Source organism: Amphibalanus amphitrite, unplaced genomic scaffold (assembly GCF_019059575.1).
Source record: "Amphibalanus amphitrite isolate SeventyFive unplaced genomic scaffold, NRLGWU_Aamphi_draft 000041F_arrow, whole genome shotgun sequence".
Classification (NCBI taxonomy): Eukaryota; Metazoa; Arthropoda; class Thecostraca; order Balanomorpha; family Balanidae; genus Amphibalanus; species Amphibalanus amphitrite.
In genome coordinates this window covers 95,321-115,935 of record NW_024881537.1, presented here as the reverse complement: position 1 = coordinate 115,935, position 20,615 = coordinate 95,321, and the positions used below count along the sequence as shown (strand labels likewise).

The following is a 20,615-nucleotide window of genomic DNA, read 5'->3' as shown; positions in this document are numbered from 1 at the left end:
GAGATGTTTGATATTGAGTGTATGATGACTGACGGTTAGGTTTGTGTGATGGCACGCGGTGTGTGAGGGATGTATGATGCAATACTGAGGGACAATGATGGTTATCTAGAGAATGTATGACGGATGCCGCTGAGTCTGAGTCACTGATTAATGTGATGGGTGGCTGAGGAACGTTTAAAGGGTGACTAATCGACAATGCTTATCATGGTGGTCTCGTCACCTCAGCACTGGGTTTATTTAACCACCTCCTGTTCCCCGTCTCCACAGCCAGGCGCAGGCGCTGACCATGCTGTGTCGCCTGTACGCCGAGCGGTCTTCCGACCTCTGGAAGACCTCCACGGTGGCTCCCTGGCTACAGCGGAACGCACTGGAGGCGGCTCGCCTGGTCGAACAGAAGGACCCGCGAGTCGCCGAGGGACAGGAGGCCAGAAAGAAAAGGTGAGCCGCCGCGACGACACACAGGCGCGGATTTGAAATGGGATGGCCAGGTCATTCGAACTACCTTCTGAATTATGCAATGAAGAAGGTTGACTTTGAGTCGCCAAACCCTACACATCAAATGTCATGCTCAGCGAACCCCGGGTCTTGTACCCTTTCGGTATCAGTTCTACCACTACCGTCACCTGTTCCCCTCCCCTCTCTCCCTCCACTCCCTCCTCTCTCCCCCTGGTCTGGCCGCGGCCCAGTGGCGGTGTCTGATCGCTGGATCAGGCTGGGCGCCGAGAATCGCCGGGCGCCGCCGCGCCGTCCAGAAATTCCGGCCGTTACTGCGGGAGACGTGACCGGGGTACCGTGCGCGCCGGGGCCGCGCTGGAGGGAGCTGGAGCTGGGGAGGGGTGCTGGAGGCGGCTGGGTGCTGAGGAGAGGTGCTGGAGGCGGCTGGGAGCTGAGGAGATGTGCTGGGGGAGCATTGGTGCTGAGGAGAGGTTCTGGAGGCCGCTGGGAGCTGAGGAGAGGTGCTGGGGGAGCATTGGTGCTGATGAGAGGTTCTGGAGGCGGCTGGGAGCTGAGGAGAGGTGCTGGGGGAGCAGTGGTGCTGAGGAGAGGTTCTGGAGGCGACTGGGTGCTGAGGAGAGGTGCTGGGGGAGCATTGGTGCTGAGGAGAGGTTCTGGAGGCGGCTGGGAGCTTAGGAGAGGTGCTGGGGGAGCATTGGTGCTGAGGAGAGGTTCTGGAGGCGGCTGGGAGCTGAGGAGAGGTGCTGGGGGAGCATTGGTGCTGAGGAGAGGTTCTGGAGGCGGCTGGGAGCTGAGGAGAGGTGCTGGGGGAGCAGTGGTGCTGAGGAGAGGTTCTGGAGGCGGCTGGGTGCTGAGGAGAGGTGCTGGGGGAGCATTGGTGCTGAGGAGAGGTTCTGGAGGCGGCTGGGAGCTGAGGAGAGGTGCTGGGGGAGCAGTGGTGCTGAGGAGAGGTTCTGGAGGCGGCTGGGTGCTGAGGAGAGGTGCTGGGGGAGCATTGGTGCTGAGGAGAGGTTCTGGAGGCGGCATGGAGCTGAGGAGAGGTGCTGGGGGAGCAGTGGTGCTGAGGAGAGGTTCTGGAGGCGGCTGGGTGCTGAGGAGAGGTGCTGGAGGCGGCTGGGTGCTGAGGAGAGGTGCTGGAGGCGGCTGGAGCCGGGGAGGGGTGCTGGAGGCGGCTGGGTGCTGAGGAGAGATGCTGGAGGCGGCTGGGTGCTGAGGAGAGGTTCTGGAGGCGGCTGGGTGCTGAGGAGAGGTTCTGGAGGCGGCAGCTGGGTGCTGATGAGAGGCGTATGGTGGTGATGGTGAAAGGGGATGGCGGTGGCGCTTCTGCCGCTTCTGCTTACGATAGAAACAGACGTTCTTCCTAGTTTTGATAGAGGGACGCGTGAACTCTCCAATATTAACTGTTCAGATCCAATAGGATCGTCAGTTCACTGTCTTTTTCATTATGAAAAGACGACTTCTAAAGAGCTATTTGATGGAACATAGCTGAAACATTTTCAGCAAAAATTGTTATTGATCTTCATGACAGATACAATGTAATTAGTCTTCTAATCCGATAGACGCCTTACATTTCATTTTAACTTCGATTGGTTGCTTTATGATGGGACCACTTTTGATGCTGATAAGTGATGAACCCCACTTCAGCCTAGATGACCCCAGAGTCTCACAACTGCCCAGCCTTTAGGAAGTAATTGAAGTTGCACCCTCTGATCCATATACGGTCATATAACTGTCATGAAAAGGCCCGGGAGGGCTGGGGCTCATCGCCGTATTATCCAGGAAGTGGTAAAGTTTCGCCAACTTCGCAGACAGTAAGAGTGGTTAAACGCCATTCCCGCTAAGTGGGGCCGCTAAGTAAAATACTGGCCATTGTTGAAGCGGAGGCTCAGTGATCAAACGGTATCTAGCGGTGCAGCTGTTATGCAAGAGTTTACTGTGTGAATTTATCTGTAAGTCTAGTCTAGGAACTTGCTTCGATATGAAATACTAAGGCTGCTTGTAAACCCACAAATATAAAACATTGGAGAGACGAACGTAGATAAGTTTTTGTTTTTGGGATATTCTGTGAGTTTGGGTTCCTGATCGTTTTACTAGATGCCGGCAGCGCTCTTGCGTTGCCTTGGGCCAGAATTGGAGGAACGGTACTGAGGGCACACACCGGGCCAAACCACCGAAACCCAGACTGAGCTTGGACTGAACCTGAAACCAAACGAAACATCCCAAAAATGCTTCGAAGCACGTGAGATTGGTGCGGATATCTTCCTACAGTATGGTATGAATTAACTGCACGTGCATAGTTCATGTCCCAGGCACCCCAGTGCAGTCATTTTCATAACATCATGTAGCGTGTGTCTAGTTCTATCAGTGTACCGACTTTTGTGTCGCTAGATCGACGTTTCCCGGGATCAGAGGATCCCTAGTCAAAACCGTTATCCGCCCCCCGCACGCGCAGCTTGCACCCCTGGGATATTATCTCGCCGAAATGTTACGACTCAATGTATTCTTCTTATGACCTGCAAGTTTTGAACCAGTTAGAGCGGCCGTTTACCCTGCAGGCGTGGCAACGCACGAAGGGGTTCAATCGGCTTGCACGTACCTAGCTCGTGCACCACAGAGTTTAGCTCAACCAAATGTGCACTATTTTGGAGGCCTTGCCTGAGACTACCATTGAACCGATTTTGAGGTTGATAGCTCAAAATTTCTTTGAGCCAGAGGACCTCACGTCAAAACGGTTTTCCGCCCCCAGCACGTGCAGCCTGCACCCCTCGCAGACGGTGACCCCCCTGGAAACTGGTTCAAGGTGTTACCGATGTGTCCCGCCAGTGTGGCTTTGTCCGTGACCTCGGGTTGACCTGTAGCCTTGACAAAAAATTTCGTGTCACCGAAACTTTGAAGCGGAATAGCATGTGCCACGAAGCACTGAGCGAACCGAGGCCAGTACCAAAAGTTTACCTCGCCGGAGACGAGTCGAACGGTCCCACTTTCGTCCCGATCGGTCCACCCATTTTGACTCCAGGTCCAAAAAGGCTTGGACAAACTCACATACTCACTAGGGTGCATCAAAATACATTTTCTCATGACATTGATCTGTCTGGGTGAAAAAGTGTTCGATTGCATGCTGTCACAACGTATGTAAAATATTTTCGCGATCATTGATCATTTACAGGTCCCACAACAGCTCTGAAAGATTCTTCGTCAGGCTCCTTTATTTCAGCGGCCCGGCCCGACTCGATCGCAATGCTATTTGAGGTTAAAGTCAATAATACCCTAGATATTTAAACTTATTGAAAGCAAGAAAGGTATTCTGTGTAAGACTTACAGCTACAGTTCGTCGTGCCCTCAAATCCGGGACATGGCTTATGTTGTGTGTGTGTGTATGTGTGTATTCGCTGCGACGCGGCGCTGAGCGTTGCGGGGCCGGTTGGCCGCATGGTCATTGGTCGACCTTGCGTGGCCGGAGGCGGCGCTCCGGCCGGGTCGCGGTCACGTGACCCGTATTGGCCTTGGACCAGCTCGAGCTTTGGCCGGCATTTGGCGTCCAGGGGCCGACGATAAAGGAGGTAAGATTTGGGCTAACAGATTTCTACAAGGGTTAACATTGACTGCATGCTCATAATATTAGATGGATTAATCGAAAACAAGTCCATCGTTTTCGATTAATTGTAGTTTCGACTCGTATTGGACCTGCCCATCGTTTTCGATTAACTGTAGGCTGGACGTAATTGCACTTTTTTCGATTAATTTATGCAATACCTACTATGAGCCTACGGTCAATTGTAACATTTTTATTGATTAGTAATCTTTTTATCATGTACAGAGAAGTCGACGAGGTGATCGCCGCGGCAGCCATCGGGACACTCCTCTGGTACCTGACTGGAGGGCTGCTCCCGCTGGCACCCTTCAGCACAAAGGTGCCATAAGAAGAGCGGCGCTCCCTGGTGGACGCCATTTTGAACTGTAAGCCGGACGATGTGCCAGCAAGTGCTCATCAGCAGCGCTTCGGAACCGGCTTCGGCAAGCCTAGGTTCATGGCGCTCGCGCCGACTACCAGCCTGGCGGATCTCGCCGACCGGGCCACTGCTGGTTTGGCATGCACCAGCTGCACATCAACCCAGCCTTCCTCTCTCTTGCCGTGGAGGACTGGGAGTCCTGCGCAGCATACCAGGAGAGTCTGGTGAACGTGAGTGCGGTCAACGTAGTGAACGACTGCGCTGAGCGGGGCGTGAAACTCACGTCAGACTTTGTGACCGCAGCCAGAAGCGAGCGGCACCTTCAAAACGTGCTGCAGACGGTGGAGGAGGACCGGGTAAAACAGCCTGATCTGAGGAACAGCAAGCGTAAGCTGAGCACTACAGTGTAGAGCAGCGAAGGGACGCAGGCAACGTGTCTCAGCGAGCGGCAAACTTCTACGCACCTGGTTATAGTGATGAGTGTGTGATTACTCGTAAAGCCACAATATACAGTTAACCAATGATTGATCGTCTCTGTGGGACCTGTAAACATCAATGAATTTTTACAAAACTGAACATATCTTGTCTTTACTCACATTCGAACAAAAATTTGACCCAGACAGATCGAATTATCAATTTTGAAAAATAACGTTATAATTTGATGCACCCTAATACTCACTCACATACTCACTCACATACTGACAAACAGGCTTGGCCGAACTTTTCTTCAGCGACCCACCAATGGGAATTTCCGGATGAGCATGCTTTTGATCCTTCAATTCTGGATAAACTTTCCTGGCGTGAATTGGTTTGATTTTATTCCGACAACAGCGCTAACCATGCATAACTTACGCACCCGATATCTATTTTATTTATCTCAATTAACAGCTCCATCTCGTGCCGTGCATACCTTTACCTACCCTTGTCGCTACTCTCCTGTAACCCCATGTGACTCACACACGTCCCCTGTGACCCCATGTGGTGACCTCTGTGACCCCCGTGACCCCTTGTGCTGACCTCGGTGACCCTCGCGACCCGGCAGGTACCCGGGTATGCCGCTCTCCATCTGCCGTCACGTCGTAGTGGCCGATGTCAAAGAAGTTATGGGACTTTTACCGCCGGTGAGTTACACACAACGTGAAAAGTGACCCTAGTAAAAACAAAGAGTGGCTAGTTCTTCTTGTTATACTGGTAATACTGATGAACAGTGTCCCAAAATTTGTCAATTTGGGTGGGAACTGACATCCAAATGAAAATCATTTTTCACTCTCACCTTCTTCTTTTTAGATCGATTTTCCACTCCTAATTGTAGTGAAAAAAGCATTCGAGCGGATGTTCATTTTATAACATACGTTACCCCTATATTACACATGCATACAAATGTAGGATATTGACCTTTTTCACTCCTTTTGGGATGCAGCTGGCCGGCAATTTTCCACTCTCATCTCCTTATTTGGTGAGGAATTTCCCCTTCTGACACCCAAGCCCAAATGCAATTTTGGGACACTGCTGATGAATTGTTATGATTTGTTTACATGGTGTAAATAAACTTTTTACATCTTAAAAACTGTATTCGCCATTCTCATTCCTCCCAGTTTTGCACATGTTTTCTGCGTGGCATCTCTCCACTATTTCTTCCCACCTTTCCTTGTCACTCGCTGGCCGCCCGGCCCACTCATCTCGGCTCGTCGGCCGCCGCCGCCACAGTCGCCTCCCCGGTGCACTGTGTACCTTTGCGCTCAGAGCCATCTCACCATGTGTTTGTCCACCTTCTCCCGAGCGGGAGCCAATCAGAGACAAGTGGCTAGATGCGGCGCGGCGGGGCGAATGCGCCGCGCCGCGCCACCGATCGCCGCGGGAACGTGTGCCATGGTATCGCCGATGAAGCTGTCTGTTCCCTTCTGTACTCATTTGATCAATATAGGCAGGTTATTGGTTATAATTAAGCTTCGTTGTCTCGCTCTTCGTGTTTTCAAGTTGTTACGGCGTTGAGACAGCCTTCACTTCTTTTCAAACCCAATGGACCCCATTCACCCTCCCAGGGTGCCGTGTACACATGTTCAGAGCTCTACGAACCCTGCTATTTGCGCTGTTTGGCCGGCACCTGGAATCTCAATGGCTGGTGAACTTCAAATAGCGGCGCGCCCGGGGCTGGAATTTCTCCTCTGAGAATTGTCAGCCGGCCGATACTCCGCGACGGGGACAGATTTGGGGCCGGCCTGTGCAGACCGTGGCTGCTTTGAATGTCGCCGCCTGGCTGAGGGACATGTACGAGCATAGAGGACGTGTCTCGGGTAGCGATGTGACAGTGTGTCTTCGCTATTGGCATTGACAGTGCCGTTGGAGTTTCGAGTGGCATGCTCCCGACAGATGGCCCAGATGAAAATGTCTCACCGACAAGACATTTTGTCTCCACGTCCCAACAATGTGGACCAGCGACTCAAATGGCATCATTTCTGTCCAGAATGGTCGCCGATTTCCCAGAACTTACGGTCGGAGCCTTACTTCGTGCGGGGTGTTCCTCTGTGGACGAACAGCGCTTTAGTTATTATCGGATATGCGTCTGGATGTGTGTACTGTGTATGCCTCTGTATGTGTGCGTGAGTCTCGCTGCTGTGATATGCATTCGCAGGGCCCAGTGCGCGGTGCGTCTCCCTGCTATGGTATGCATTCCCAGGACCATGCGGTGCGTCCCCCTCGGGTATTGTCCTGTCTCGTCGCGCTCCGGCTGGCTGCAAAGTGCGGCGACCATCGTTGTTAATGGTCAAGCGGTGTCGGCGATTTTCTAAGCCGGTATCTGCGGCCGTTTTTCCTCGCGGCGGCGCCGAGCGATGATGATGAATGGTGAGCGCCAGACGAGCGGAGCGGCTCGGCGGGAGGCCGGGCACAAATCTGCCCCCTGTGAGCCGGCTTTGCAGCGCGGCCCGCGGCACTGCGTCGGCGTCCTGATCCCGGGGGCATGCTGACAGACTAACTGGACGGCGGGGCGGCTCAGAAAGCCATGTCAAGCTAGATGGATAGGTACTACAGGGTGTTTCATAATGAGTGTTCGTTTTAAATGTACCATTGGAGGATCTTAAATAAAACCATGATCGATAATTTTATATGAGCATTGTTCCAAAAAGATTGGCCTTTTTATCTGTGCAAAAATTATCTCAAAGCATTCAGTCTCATGGCCGCCATCTGCCGCGATGTCAGCAGCACAGATACGATGCACTGCGCCGTTCGCACAAGAAGAGGCAGTTTGGGCAGTCGCAGAATATGGTAGGCTGAGAAACGTAACTGCGGTCCGCCGTAGGTATGGGTACCATTTTAAGGAAAAGCATAATGTACCATTACGGAATTACGGCGCAACCCTCCCACTACACTTCTGGAACTGCAAAACACTGTGGATGCATTTGCTCGCGGGCTGAAGCCAGAGGACGTCAGTCAGGCGGTTCGGCATGTCTGCAGGAGGGCCGAAATCTGCCTCCGCAGAAACGGCGCCAGTGCCGAAAACTGAAAGCATGCAAGTGTCTGAAGCCATTACGACAGAAAAAGCCATTCTTTCGCCAATACAATGGTATATCGCTCTATGTGTTATGAATACAATTACTCAGATTTTGAGCCTATTTAAAATGCACATTCATTATGGAACACCCTGTAGAATTGAAAAAGTATGTGTTTCGCTCAGGTCGGCGTATTCCGCTTTCCAAAGCACTCATAGCACTAATGGACGTAAGTTCTTGCTGTGTGCGATACCCGACGTGTCCGCGACGTTTGGAGCATCCGAGGACACGCGAACGGATTATCCATTATTTATTTGAATTTTGCGACTAGGTACAGCAGTGGCTGCTTAGAACATCAGCTTTACATCCACCTCCGTCAGCCTTCACCCTGCCAGCAGCACGGCTAGCCGTCAACACTCCGCCCGCCGCTGCCACTGCCACCACCGCCATCCCGTCTGATGATCGCCATCACGGCCGTTAGCAGCGCCACCGGGCCGCGCTGCCGCTGCCGTTTTTGTGCGAGAATACCGCGGAAAAGTGGCTGATTGGACGGCCTTTGGGGGGGGGGGAGTGGGAGGGCAGTCATCTCTGCCCTCCGGGTAGGGGAAGTGTGCGGGGTAGAGGGGTTACTTAAAAGGCATAGGGTTGTGTTAGGTAGTGTGGGAGAAATGCGCTTGATCAAAATCAATGCACGATTGCACAGTGTTATTGTGGTATGATTATTCGTCTTATTTGAACTATCAAAGCTAAGTTATAACCTGAATGCTGTCCGATTGGTATGGTGACAAGGATAGCCCAATGACTGGATCCTATTCTAGAACTAAAAATGAAAACGCTCATCATATAATCATCAAATTGGAAGTGTCTGGTCGGCGGTCGCCACTGCCAGCATGATAATTTACTACAGCTGTTTTAGCAGCACGGTTTCTGCTTCAAGCGCTATTGTAGCTGCCGCGCGGTAAGGGGGCGGACGAGCGCTGCCGGGTCTTACTGGAGCTGCTGCCGTCACCGGACCGCGCCGGATTGATGGCTAATCGAGCCACCCAGTGTCTGGGTCGGAGCATGGCAGGTCCGCGACGATTGGGGCACCCACCGGCCGCGGGAAGAGCTAGCGACAGAGGGCAAGAGATGAAGCCGTGATGGAGAGGGAAAACGATGAAACGTGGCTTACATACGTGGTTGTAACGTGTTTATATGCGCGCCATGTGGGAAGTACCGCGACTCATATATGACTACAGACTTATGCTTACCTGTTCTTATTGTCATACATTATTCAGTACCGTATAGTACGCAGAACTTTGTAACACTATTTGGTGTTAGGAGTGAAGAAATGTACCGCGCTCGTGTGCGTGGTATGTGGGAAAGACTTACCTGCTGGTAGTGCTTTCAAGAAATCCGCAAGAAACGGACTCAGACCGCTCGACAGCTACACCGAGTAGATGGAAGATGGGTGCGACATGACCGTTGACTGTCAGAAATTAAACAAGTCATCTTTGCTTTCTGGTTGACCATCGCCGCAAAAGCCGTGAACCGGACAGTGCTCGCTCGATACCCGCTTAGACTGGCAGTGGCTGCGGGGGGACACCCCATCTCCGTCCTGTCTGGGCCGCACCTGAGGGTGACAGCCACGGCGGTGGGGGCGACGCGGCGGCGATGGAACCTCTTTACGAGTGGAACCTCTTTGGAACCTCTCTACAGACTGACGGCGGTGGGAGGGACGGGGGCAGCGGATGAAACAGCGCAGTCTGAATGGTGATGCAAGCTGGTGTTAGTGGGTGGCGCGCTGGTTTGTATATTTGCATATAGCGAGGGGCTATATTCAAAGCTCTTCAGCCTCCACTGAACACAGTCGACGTTACATTTATGACTTATTTGATGTCACTGGGTGGCAGAATATGTTTTATTATTTGGTTGCGGTGTTTAACTATTTGTTAACGCACACGCGACTGAAATATTTTGCTGCTGTCGTGCCAGTAGTTAACTCTGTGGCGGGTTGAATGTCGAATTTACCTTAGGGTAAGGGCTGGTAATAGGACGCAGGCGACAAGAGTACGCAGCAGCTGTTTCGGTTGCTTAGCAACGCCTCATCAGCGTCATCTCGAGTCCTAAGGAAGCTGCCTCTCACGCGGCTTCGATGGTGGAAAGTGGGCGCGCTACGGGTTCACTTGTCTTTTTTAGAGGCTTAGACGTGTTTTTCACATCGCTTTTAGACTTTTTGGGGTGCAGGAAAAGGTGTGACATTCCTCAGGGAGTGGCAATAGAATTTTCATTTTTTCCTATCAAGATACCACGGGCAATCTGGTGCGTGTGCCAAGTCCCAATTGTTTACGCGACGACTGTGGCGCCAGCTCTCAGCCCGCTTTGTGTCTACCGTATGTGTCGGCCATGAGTACGCATTGCCGTGGCGGACAAGAGTACGCAGTTTTCCGAGTGCGTGTTTGTGTTGCATTAATCCAACTTAGTGTATCAGGCGCGCAACCCCTCAGCAGATTCACGGGATTGGCCAACAAGGTGGATGGCACTCGGGTGGACGCCGAGCAGTTGGGGAAACCACGAAGAGCATCACTGTTTCTGGTAGACCAGGGGGCATTTGCACGACCACAGCGGGGCGCCTCGACTCTGTTAAGAGTGACCGTTTTAGTGGCTGCGGCAATAAAGATAACAATAGTTTAATTATACTTGCATGAATGCATTGATTCCAGCGAGTAGGAATGCATACACGTAGTGCGTACCCCACCCGCACGAAGTGCGTACTCTTGTACTGCCTATCGGGCAAGAGTACGCAAATGCAGGGTGTTAGAAAATTGCTTACGGTCATGCTTTAAATTGGACGTAGACCGCTGTGGTCATGACAGTTTGTGGACAAATGATCAGGCTTTATGGGAATATACTGATCGTAGCCGTAAACCAAAACCGAACGGCATGAGACGACAAAATGCATTAGGTGCGTACTCTTGTACGGTCCTCCCCTATCATAGTTTGGATGCTCCCCAATGTTACATTAGCTCGATGCAGTTTGTCTTTGATGTTTTATGCATATCGCTGATCTGCACCATTATAGAGAACGGATATTGCAAGGCACGAGCCTGTCTGCATTACTTTACTTCTGATGGGTTTGCCTGCAATAAGCACTGCGATCTGTGCCGAAGATTGAAGCTCATTTCCCGGGTTGCTTGTTCTTCCGCGTGCTCAATTTGTGGGTCTCGGATTCCAATTTTATTGTGTTGAGTTTTTATTTTGCACTTGCCCTAATTAGAATTAGCTGTATTCCAGCCTCCCCGTCTCTAATGTCCGTTTTTCCATTTAGCCAACAAGCATGCTCAGCCGTTGTCGGAAACTTCGGCCAAAGGCGGTTCGGGCCGCCCCGAACTCCATTGTGGGCTCTGAAAGCGGCTTGGGCCTGGCTGCCACCGCCCTCGCAGTGTATATGACTGTGATGAATATGGGCCAGTCATTGTGCAGCTCGCCGCGATTGATATTGATGATAAGTCGCTGTGCGCGGCGCGGCCGTCAATTACAAACTCATTGTGGCAGGGGCCCCGGAGCCGGCCGGAGAAGTTTGGATCCGCTGTCCGGAATGCTAACTAGAGCATTGTTCGCCCAACGCCGGCCGAGCGGAGCGAACTGAATGTATCGGGTGTAATGAAATCGCTGGGCGGTACGGCGCCGGCCGGGCGTGGGGCGCTGAGCGCGGCTCTGCCCAGGGGCACCGGGTCCTCGGCGCTGCTCCGTCGGCGCCGCTGTGACAGAACAATGGCGCGCCGTGCGCCGCGGAAGTGCATCATGTGTTCAATCACCCCGGCTCTGTGGTGTGACACGGCCTGGGCCGGCGGATATGGGCTGTGGGCCGCTGCTGGCTGCCGGCCGGCCCGGCACGACCCAGTGCCGGCGCCTGGCTCGGTAACTATGCGCGGCGGAACTTTGATACGGAACGGACCCGACCGGCGCGGCGGCGGCAATCAGGGAGCTCTGCGAAGCGCGCCGAAGGTCGCCGGTCGGCGGTGGCGACTCCACGTGTCGCCGGCATCGTCCGAGCCCGCCCCGAGGGAAGTTATCTCGTTATGTAACGCGGACTCCGGTTCCGATAATTTCCGAGTGGCGTATCCGTTTTCGGAAACGACCTGCGTCTGAATGAGCCAAACATTGAGCCAATACTCAATTAACCAGCTACGTGAATCATTATTGTTATGGAAAAAAATGTATGCGTCATCTTCTGTCAAGAATACATTTTTTCGACCTTCGCCGTTGTTTTTGCGTTCAGTTTGACTTTACCTTTCCAAATGTGGGTACTGGTGGACGGTGGTCCTTGCATTTCATTTGAACTTGGTACTGTTTCCATTTTATTCATTTATGTGCAAGACGCCTGTTCAATCGCCTGCTTGTTATTAGAACAAAGTCTGGTTTTGTTGCCACCACCTTTGCCCTTTGTTGTCTCAATGAAGGCTACCTTCAACTCATAGGAGTGTCGTGCAGCTTCTGAAGTGGTCAGGTCTTTCGCACGACCCTGCCCTGCTCCTGCATCGCAAGAATTGGCCTCAGACCCTAGCGAAATCACTTCAGAGCAGGCACTTCTGTTTTTCCTTACAGGAATAAGTCGTTCGGTAAAAGCCGCCTCAATCTTACGAAAAGGCCCAATCTTACCGAATTGCCGTAAATAGGATTTGGCAGCACTTGCTGAAGCTCAGCTGCAGTGAACTCCGGCATTAAATTGAATGCAAAATGCTTTGCGCGCATTCGATTCCATCGTTCGTAACGTTGGTAGAAATTCATTCGGCGTGCTGATGCGGATTTCCAATGCGGGTATGTTATTGTTTATAAAATATACTTGTCACCAATTGCCCTAAACATAGAGCATGGCACCTTATAGACTGGTCTTCTTGATCCACCCTGCCCTCCCTGTTTCACAGCAGATCGTCTCTCGAAAGAGTCATCCCGTAAAAGGTCAGGCCCACTACGGATCATTCTAACGTCCACTTCTTCCGCATTTGGCAGGAGCTCACCTCTCAACCAATGAAAGGTCGGCTAAAACCGGCTCCCACTGTAAAGTAATCTTGGTTCCCACTAACCTTTCCTCGTCGCTCTCTAACAGATCACCTCCCGGCCGATGGTGGCTCGCCGGTTCCCCCTGACCTCCCCCAAGTCTGACCGGAAATCAGCTCCCGACCAGTGAAAGATTGGCTTACACTGGGTCTGACCTCCTGCCCCCTCTCTCACAGATCACATCCCGGCAGGTATTGGTCCACCTACCCCAAGTCTGACCCCATATCTCAGTTCTCACAGGAGATCACGTCTCGGCCGGTGAAAGATCGTCCTAAATTGGGTCTATCTTTCCCTCCGCTCTCCCTCACAGGAGATCACGTCTCGGCCGGTGCTGTCCCCTAACCTCCCATCCCTGCTCTCTCACAGGAGATCACGTCCCGGCCGGTGGTGGGCCACGACCCGCTGCCGCCGCCGGACGGTACCTCGGGCTACACGCTGACCCGGCGGCCGCGGGCGGCGCTGGGCTCCAGCAACCCGTTCGCCGCCTTCTTCTACTCGATGCTGCCCAACTTCGACCCCAACAACCCGCCCGAGGCGCTCCTGGACGACGGGTGAGTGTCGGGCGTCGGAAATGGGGACGGGAGAGCGAGGTGGGGAAGGCGAGGATAGAGGTGCTGCAAGGAAGTTGGAATTAGGTGGAGCTGTTTTTCAAATAAACCGTGATGCGCACGTTTGCTGGGTCTTCACGTTGAAGCTCATGGTTGCTCCTGCTATTTGAATTCTGTCCTTTGCCTTTCTAAAGATTACGTTTATGCAGAATGAGCGGCACATGACTCGAGCTAAGGATTGTTGAGGCTTAAGACTGTGCTAAGGATTGTGAAGGCTTTCAATGGTTGATCACTTGTATCGACGGAAACGCGATGCTGTCGTTGACAGCCTTTGCTGCTGACAGCTGTTGCAGCCTCTGCTGTTGAAGGCTTTGTAACGTGCTCAGCCGAGTTTAGTGATGTAGCCCAAGCTGTCCGATCGTGTGCCTATATTTCATTGCCACTTCACTATCGTTCGGCGCCAGCAACACACGCTGTTCCCCGCTGACCACTTTCATTGCTGTCACAATTTACCGGCACTGTACCCCTGGCGACACGCGTTGTCAGCGTGAGCTACTCCGCTCGTAAGGCTTGATTTTATCGTGCGAGTTTGGCCATTAATGGCACATTAATCAGCCGTTACCGTGTGTAGTTAGATCCGCTGTCCAAAGTTCAGTAAGCCCGCTGTGCGCCGTTCAACGGGCTGGCGGCCGGGAGCTGGGTCATGGACGGTGTGGACTACGCCAAGACGAGTGGCTTCATTGTCGCTTGGCGTCGATGCGTTTGTTGTTTGACGTGGGGGCTTATACGGCACGCTTCATGTGGATCTTGGATGAACAAGAACGGTGGGCAAAGCTCGGTGGGCCTCTTTCTGGGCAAGATTGATCGAGATGCGAGGTGTTATGCGAATAAATTATCGTCTGAGTTCAGTTCAGGAGGGCATTACAAAAGGATTGGCGAAAAGGCACAAAGGTAACGGGGCATAGACCCTCTTGAATCTAACCACATCTGCAATACTAGGGTGTGTTGAACCTAACCGTCGATTGGATAGCCCGCAGATGTTTTCCTCTGTTGATAGCGCCGACGGCTGTCTCCAGGTCGTAAGACAGTGTAACGGCTGGCGCTCCCTGCATCAGACTGTCTACCCATCCGTGTAACTCGCGGGAACGGCTGAAAATGTCACTAAATGTCCTCAGTTGCCAGCCGACCACTGGCGACTGTTGTCAACAATAAGCATCCTGTCTCCGCTGAGGGAACGAATAATGCCTTCTGATCTGAAGAAACCTGTAAGGTTGGGATAATTCGTCTGGTCTGACATCGTTTATTAATCGAACACCAACGCGTTTTCTATGACGCTGCTGTAAAGAATGTTGCGAGTTCGGCGCTTCCCGATACTCTATTTAAACCGCTCCCAAAACCCTCCCCGGTGTACGCAGCCCGCCGCCGCGGTGACTTTACCGGTGGGCAGCTGGCGTTCCCAGTACGTGGACCGGACCTCTGCCGCGGCGGAGCCTTTCTGCGAGCCGTTCCCAGAGCCCCCGTGACGGGCCGCGCGCCCCGGCCGGCCGACCGACCGATCGCCAGCCGGCCCCGGGGCTCACAGGGGCCGCCGGCGGCGCTCGCGTGAAGGCGTCAGCTCGGCTCCCGGAACTGTCTGCCGACTGGAGATATTCTGCAGATGCTCGGAGACGGCGGTGTCTTGGGATATGCTGACGCGGCCGCCCAAGGGAGGGAGATTCGTGGTCCGGAAAGGTACCGCGCGTCCTGTGAGGATAGAATTTTGAAGCTGGGAGACGCGGGAAGGATGTAGTTCAAATCATTGATCGTAGCGGGTTACAGAAATTCACGAGAACGTTATGTAAACATTTGAAGCTATGATTAGAACCACTCAGTAATGTATCGGGTCGTGAACACGGCATCTACTAACCAATTGGCCTCTAGAGTGCTGCGTTTCCCTACCGAATAACACGGCTGGCTGGTCACAGTGCCCCGAGGGCGCCGTGGGAGGCTCGCTCCGGACTCCACTGCGCCGGCCGGGCCGCTCCAACTGAGGGCTGATTTCCGGCTCTGAAGCCGCAGCGACTGCCGTCATAATGGATCTGGCCGGCCGGGCTGAGCGGCTGCCGCCGGCCCGGCTGAGCGCTGCCGTTTGGGCCGCCGCGCCGGCCGCTTGGAGGGCCTCCTACGGGTCGGTAATGAGTGCCCGCTCAGTCTGCCGCGCCGGCTGATTAAACCGGCCCGCCCAGAGCGCCGCCGGCCGGCTCACCGGAGGCCGTGCCTCGAAACTAACCAGCCCCCGCTGAACGAATCGCTGATGGATGGTATTCAGCTCAGTTTCGAGGGGCTTCGGTGTGATGTCTTCCCGTCCACCACGCCTAATTCGATAGGTCTTTCCGAGAAGCTCCTCTTGCAATGCGCATATTGTTCGTTAATTGAATAGCTGGCGGGAGTTGCAAAGTTCAATGGTTGATTGTATGCACTACCCGAGTTAAGTTTTGGTTTGACAGTGAGCGCCCTTAAGCTCGGCAAGGGCCGTGAGATTCCGGCTTCGATAGCGCACTACGGTCAATAAGGGACTGTAGCGTGTCTGCGTAGACCGTACAGCGCTGAACGCTTTTCCGGGCAAACAAGCCGACTGTATGGCGTGGTATGTCTTTGGACGTGATGATGAACGGGAAGAGCGAATTGACGGAAAGCCCTCTCCCCTCCTCTCCTCTCCTCTCCTCTCCTCTCCTCTCCTCTCCTCTCCTCTCCTCTCCTCCTCTTCTCTTCTCTTCTCTTCTCTTCTCTTCTCTTCTCTTCTCTTCTCTTCTCTTCTCTTCTCTTCTCTTCTCTTCTCTTCTCTTCTCTTCTCTTCTCTTCTCTTCTCTTCGCCTCGCCTCGCCTCGCCTCGCCTCGCCTCGCCTCGCCTCTCCTCTCTTCTTTTCTCACCTCTTCTCTGTTTTCGTCCTTCTCTTTCTCTTTCTCTGCACCACTCACGTGTCTTTCGGTCATGTATCTGTAACTTTTACCCCTTTTTCTTCTTCCCACTCCCGTCTCCTGCTCAGAGATTCTACCCCCCCCCCTCCCCCCCCCGGCGAGCGACACTAATTGTCGATGATGGATACCTCTGGTGGCCAAATCGCCCCAAATGGATGACCGCCGCGCCCGCCGGACGGCTGGGGGTGGGTAGGGGGTTGTCGTTTTTATCCCCATCTCGTCTCGGCCGACCAGCACTGGGGTTAGGCCCGTTGGTGTGGGATTGGTGGGAGTGATAGTATGAAATAGTATGGATCAGACGGGGGTAGGTGCACTTGTTTGACTTGTTAGTTGATCTTGGTGGACTACTGGGGTCGGCATGGTAATGGTGACCCATAAATAATGCTACCGATAGAAGCTAGTTTTGTCATTTTTTAGGTGCGTGGTCCGGCACAGGTGACCAGTGACTTACTGATATTTCTTTGTTTCGTCTGTCATCATGTTATTCAATTCCTGCTTGTTCTTTAGGTCCATGTTCAAATTCCGACTTGCTCAAATTACGACCCGTCCATCATCGCGTCAGATAACACCTGGTGGCGTGCACCAACCCACCGGACCCACCTTGTCCTTGTCGCGCCGGGCCTTGTCGCCTCACTCCGACTCCGACTGCGGGTGTGATCAAACCGACAGCCGCTCCGTCAGCGTCGCCGGCGTCGGCCGACGTCGTTCCACCGAGACAAAGCGGCCAAGTTACGTCGTTACACACTGACAACGTGTGGCGCTGATCGCTGATCGGCAGAGGCAGAGTGGGTCTCTGACGGTGTGGGAGAGGAGCGGGAGAAGGTGAATGTGGAGACAGAGGCAGGGAGCGGGAGCGGCGCCGGCGGTGGATGCTATGGTCGTAGTTCAGGGAGAGAAGGCGGTTTTGTTGTGGGTGAATTGAACTGCTGGCAGGTAGATGAAGGAAGCTGTTGATAGCATCTGTGCACGAGCCCCACATCATGTGCTGAGTGATAGTCAATTCCATGATGTGTCGTTGCTGATATTGATGTCGATAGTTGATGGTGATTCCCTCGCTGGTTTATAGTGGAATATCAGATGAAAAAAGTGCTGGAGAGTTTAAGGCGGGTTATCGTGAACCGACTGTGATACGGCCCTGTGCCGGCTCACAGGTTGAAAGCAGATGTTCTCTGGTACGACCAACGATACCCAAAAACGAAGAAGTGCTGCGTTATTCTTACTAACAAGCAGTTGTTTTTGTCGATTTGTTTGCTTGATGTTCATCGTTGAGTTCAGTGTTCATTGCTGCTCTTGTGAGTGTCACTAATGCCCAACGACGTCGTCATATCTCATTCCACGACTCATTTACCATTTCACATTGTCACAAGCATCATTACCACTAGCACTCAATATAAACACCGCATTTGTACACTACAACTCCCCTTTCCCTATCCAATTCCTCTTTACCCTCTAACCCTCCCCCGTGCCGTTCCCCTCAGACACGCTGTGGCAGCGGCAGCGGCGGCGGCGGGTGGCGCCGGGCCGGCCGGCGAGGACCCGGGCCTCGGCGGGGAGCTGCGCACCTCCGTGGTCTCCCTGCTGGACGCCATGCGCGACCTGCTGACCAACCTGTCGCCCATGCCGGCCACGGTCGATGAAGATGCCGACCTAGACGAGTCGGATGACGAGGCCTGGGCCGACGCGTGATACGCCAGGGAGGGCGGCCACTCCGCCGGGGAGACCAGGCTGGGGTAAGTCACAAGGAGGGACGGGAAATGGTGGAGACGCGTGATACGCCGGGGAGTGTGGGGTGAGTCAGTGGGAGACACGGGAAATGGTGGAGACGCGTGATACGCCGGGGAGGACGGGGTAAGTTAGTTGGAGGGACGGGAACTGGTGGAGACGCGTGATCCGCTCGAGAGGATGGAGTTCGGGTTTTTTTTATTTTTTTTATTTTTTTTATTGTAATGCAGTTTATTTCAGGACGGACACAGCATGCACCGAACATGGGCGAATGGCACGTATGCTGCTCACACTTCGCTCAGGATAACTGTCACGGAACTGTACACATAAAACTTATACAATGCGCCGTGACCGAGATGTCACACCGATATCTGTGCGTACTGCGTTCGGTGTTTGTCAACGGGAGAGACGGGAACGAAATGGGTACTTGTGAGGGAATGAGGGTTGACTTGATGGAGGCTGGTTGGCCGGAGAGGCACAGGTTTTTACTTATCGCTGTAGTTGGGACATGGACATTTGAGTATGGGTTAGGTTACAGGGGTGCCTTTTCTACTGATATTCTACCACTTTTTCACAAGCTAGAATTTTTACACTCAATTTCCTTCTGGGTTTATAGGAAACTGGCAATAACTTTTACGTATTAGTAATTATAATTATTTTACAATAACAATAACAATAATTAATTTGCAATAACAATAACAAATTATCATCAGCATACGAACGTGCCACGGGTTTGTCACATTAATGCACTCTTAACTATCAGATTATTTATCTATTTAAGTAGTTAATCTGTTCAAATCCGTTTCATGTAAATGAGCTGGAGTAATTACTATGGCTACATATCTCACAAAGATCACGGTTACACGGTACCTAATATCTGAGGGCTTCAGTTGTTCTGAAGTGTCAAGATGGCGGAACCTAATCACTTATTAGCTTTCACAACGTGACATTAGCTTTTCGCTGAAGCGGCCGTGCCATTTGGACCCGAGTTCCGTGCGGTGCTGGGAGTCCGGAGGCTGTCTGCTCGATCACGAGAACATTGCGACATTGGCACTTTGATGCCTCCAAGGGTGGGTGGTTAAGGCGGCAAGTGGGTGGCAAAGGTGGTAAAGTAGGTACTAAAGGTCGCCAGTCGATAGCTTGTCAGTCGCCATACAATATTTTGTCCTAAATAATTTAATCTGAGTTTTATCTCTTTCTGTGTTTCTAAGCACAGCTCAGCAGCTGCACTGCCTACTAACATTGTTATCCTTTTTACTTTGATTAGCGCGGTGCGTGAGTTATTTCTTTGTTAATCACATCTTTGTGTTGTACCACCATATTAATTGGTTGGTCAACTGTGCCCTGAATTTGTATTGCCAGTGTGTAAAGTCTCAATTAGCGCCGCTATGTGTCCGAGTAAGTGGGTTGGTGTCTGTGTGGGACGTGAGGGGGGTGGCGCAGCACCCGTCGCTGTCCGTCTGTTACTAAGGCTAGTCAGTGGCTTGGAGTGATGTTGGCTTGTCGAGAAGTCTGGCGAGATGCTACATACATCAGCAATGATGGTGTGGTAGTAACGGATATTGAAACAAATCTGGAGTAGATATGTTTAACCTGGAATCTCACCGTTTGTCATCACCACTCCCTAACAATACCATGTATCGTCCCCAGTGACTGGCTCTGCGCGGTGACCGGCGCCGTGGGATCTAAAGGACACCAATCCGCCTCCGTGGGACCGTTCCGTGAGCAGTGTTCGTCACTTTTGCTGCGCCGGTCAACCAGGGACTATCCACGGACACTGTGGAGCTTGTGGACATCTTGCCTCCGCCCTTTAACGGAAATGAATCGTGCGAATGTGAGCTGAGCTGCCACTGATGGTGAATGCCAGATATTGTGCCGCCGTGAGGAAGCTTATTTTTGCAGGTTGTGATAGTGAATGAGACGCTTTGTTGGGTTTGTAGGATAGCCGTGCCTGGGTTTGGGAGCGCACTTTATATATTTATCGTGATTGCGTCCCATGCTCCGTCCTGGGCGATGGAGATCAATATATGGACTGAAATCGGACGACGGTATTTAGCGAAAAGTGTGCGCTGTATACACCTGTTTGAGTTTGGTGCAGCATTATTTGATAGTGCCTTTGCCACGACACAGCGGGTGAAACTTCTATGGAGCCTTGGGTGAAACTAACTAGCGTTCCAAGGGCCATGGCTCCTTCGTCTTACCCTTGTTGCTGGACTAGTGACGCCCCCAGGGATATTCAAACGATTCCAGAAACTTCTCACACAGGCCTACCGTGAATAACTCCTCTTAACCCGCGCACCGACGGGGGGGGGGCGGATATCCGCCCCCCCCCCCCTGAGGTTTTTCGCGGATAGCGGGAAAACCGCGGCGCGTAGCGCCGCGAAATTTAGTATGACTATTCCCTCATCAATTTTACACATGGTGTGCAAGTTTGAACCTCCTACCTTTTAAGG

General features: G+C 52.7%; 1 protein-coding gene across 3 annotated transcripts in view; it reads left to right on the top strand.

The window, feature by feature from the left end:
- LOC122375415 (transcription factor 25-like) overlaps positions 1-20,205 on the top strand; it is a 33,179-nt gene extending 12,974 nt beyond the window's left edge. For all 3 annotated transcript variants that reach the window (XM_043354801.1, XM_043354793.1, XM_043354810.1), the window contains exons 11-15: positions 268-438; positions 5,449-5,527; positions 13,301-13,485; positions 17,919-18,170; positions 19,813-20,205. In XM_043354801.1, coding sequence (XP_043210736.1) covers positions 268-438; positions 5,449-5,527; positions 13,301-13,485; positions 17,919-18,126 — 643 coding nt within the window. In that variant the 3' untranslated portion in view covers positions 18,127-18,170; positions 19,813-20,205. The remainder of the gene's footprint in view (positions 1-267; positions 439-5,448; positions 5,528-13,300; positions 13,486-17,918; positions 18,171-19,812) is intronic.
- The last annotated feature ends 410 nt before the right edge of the window (positions 20,206-20,615 follow it).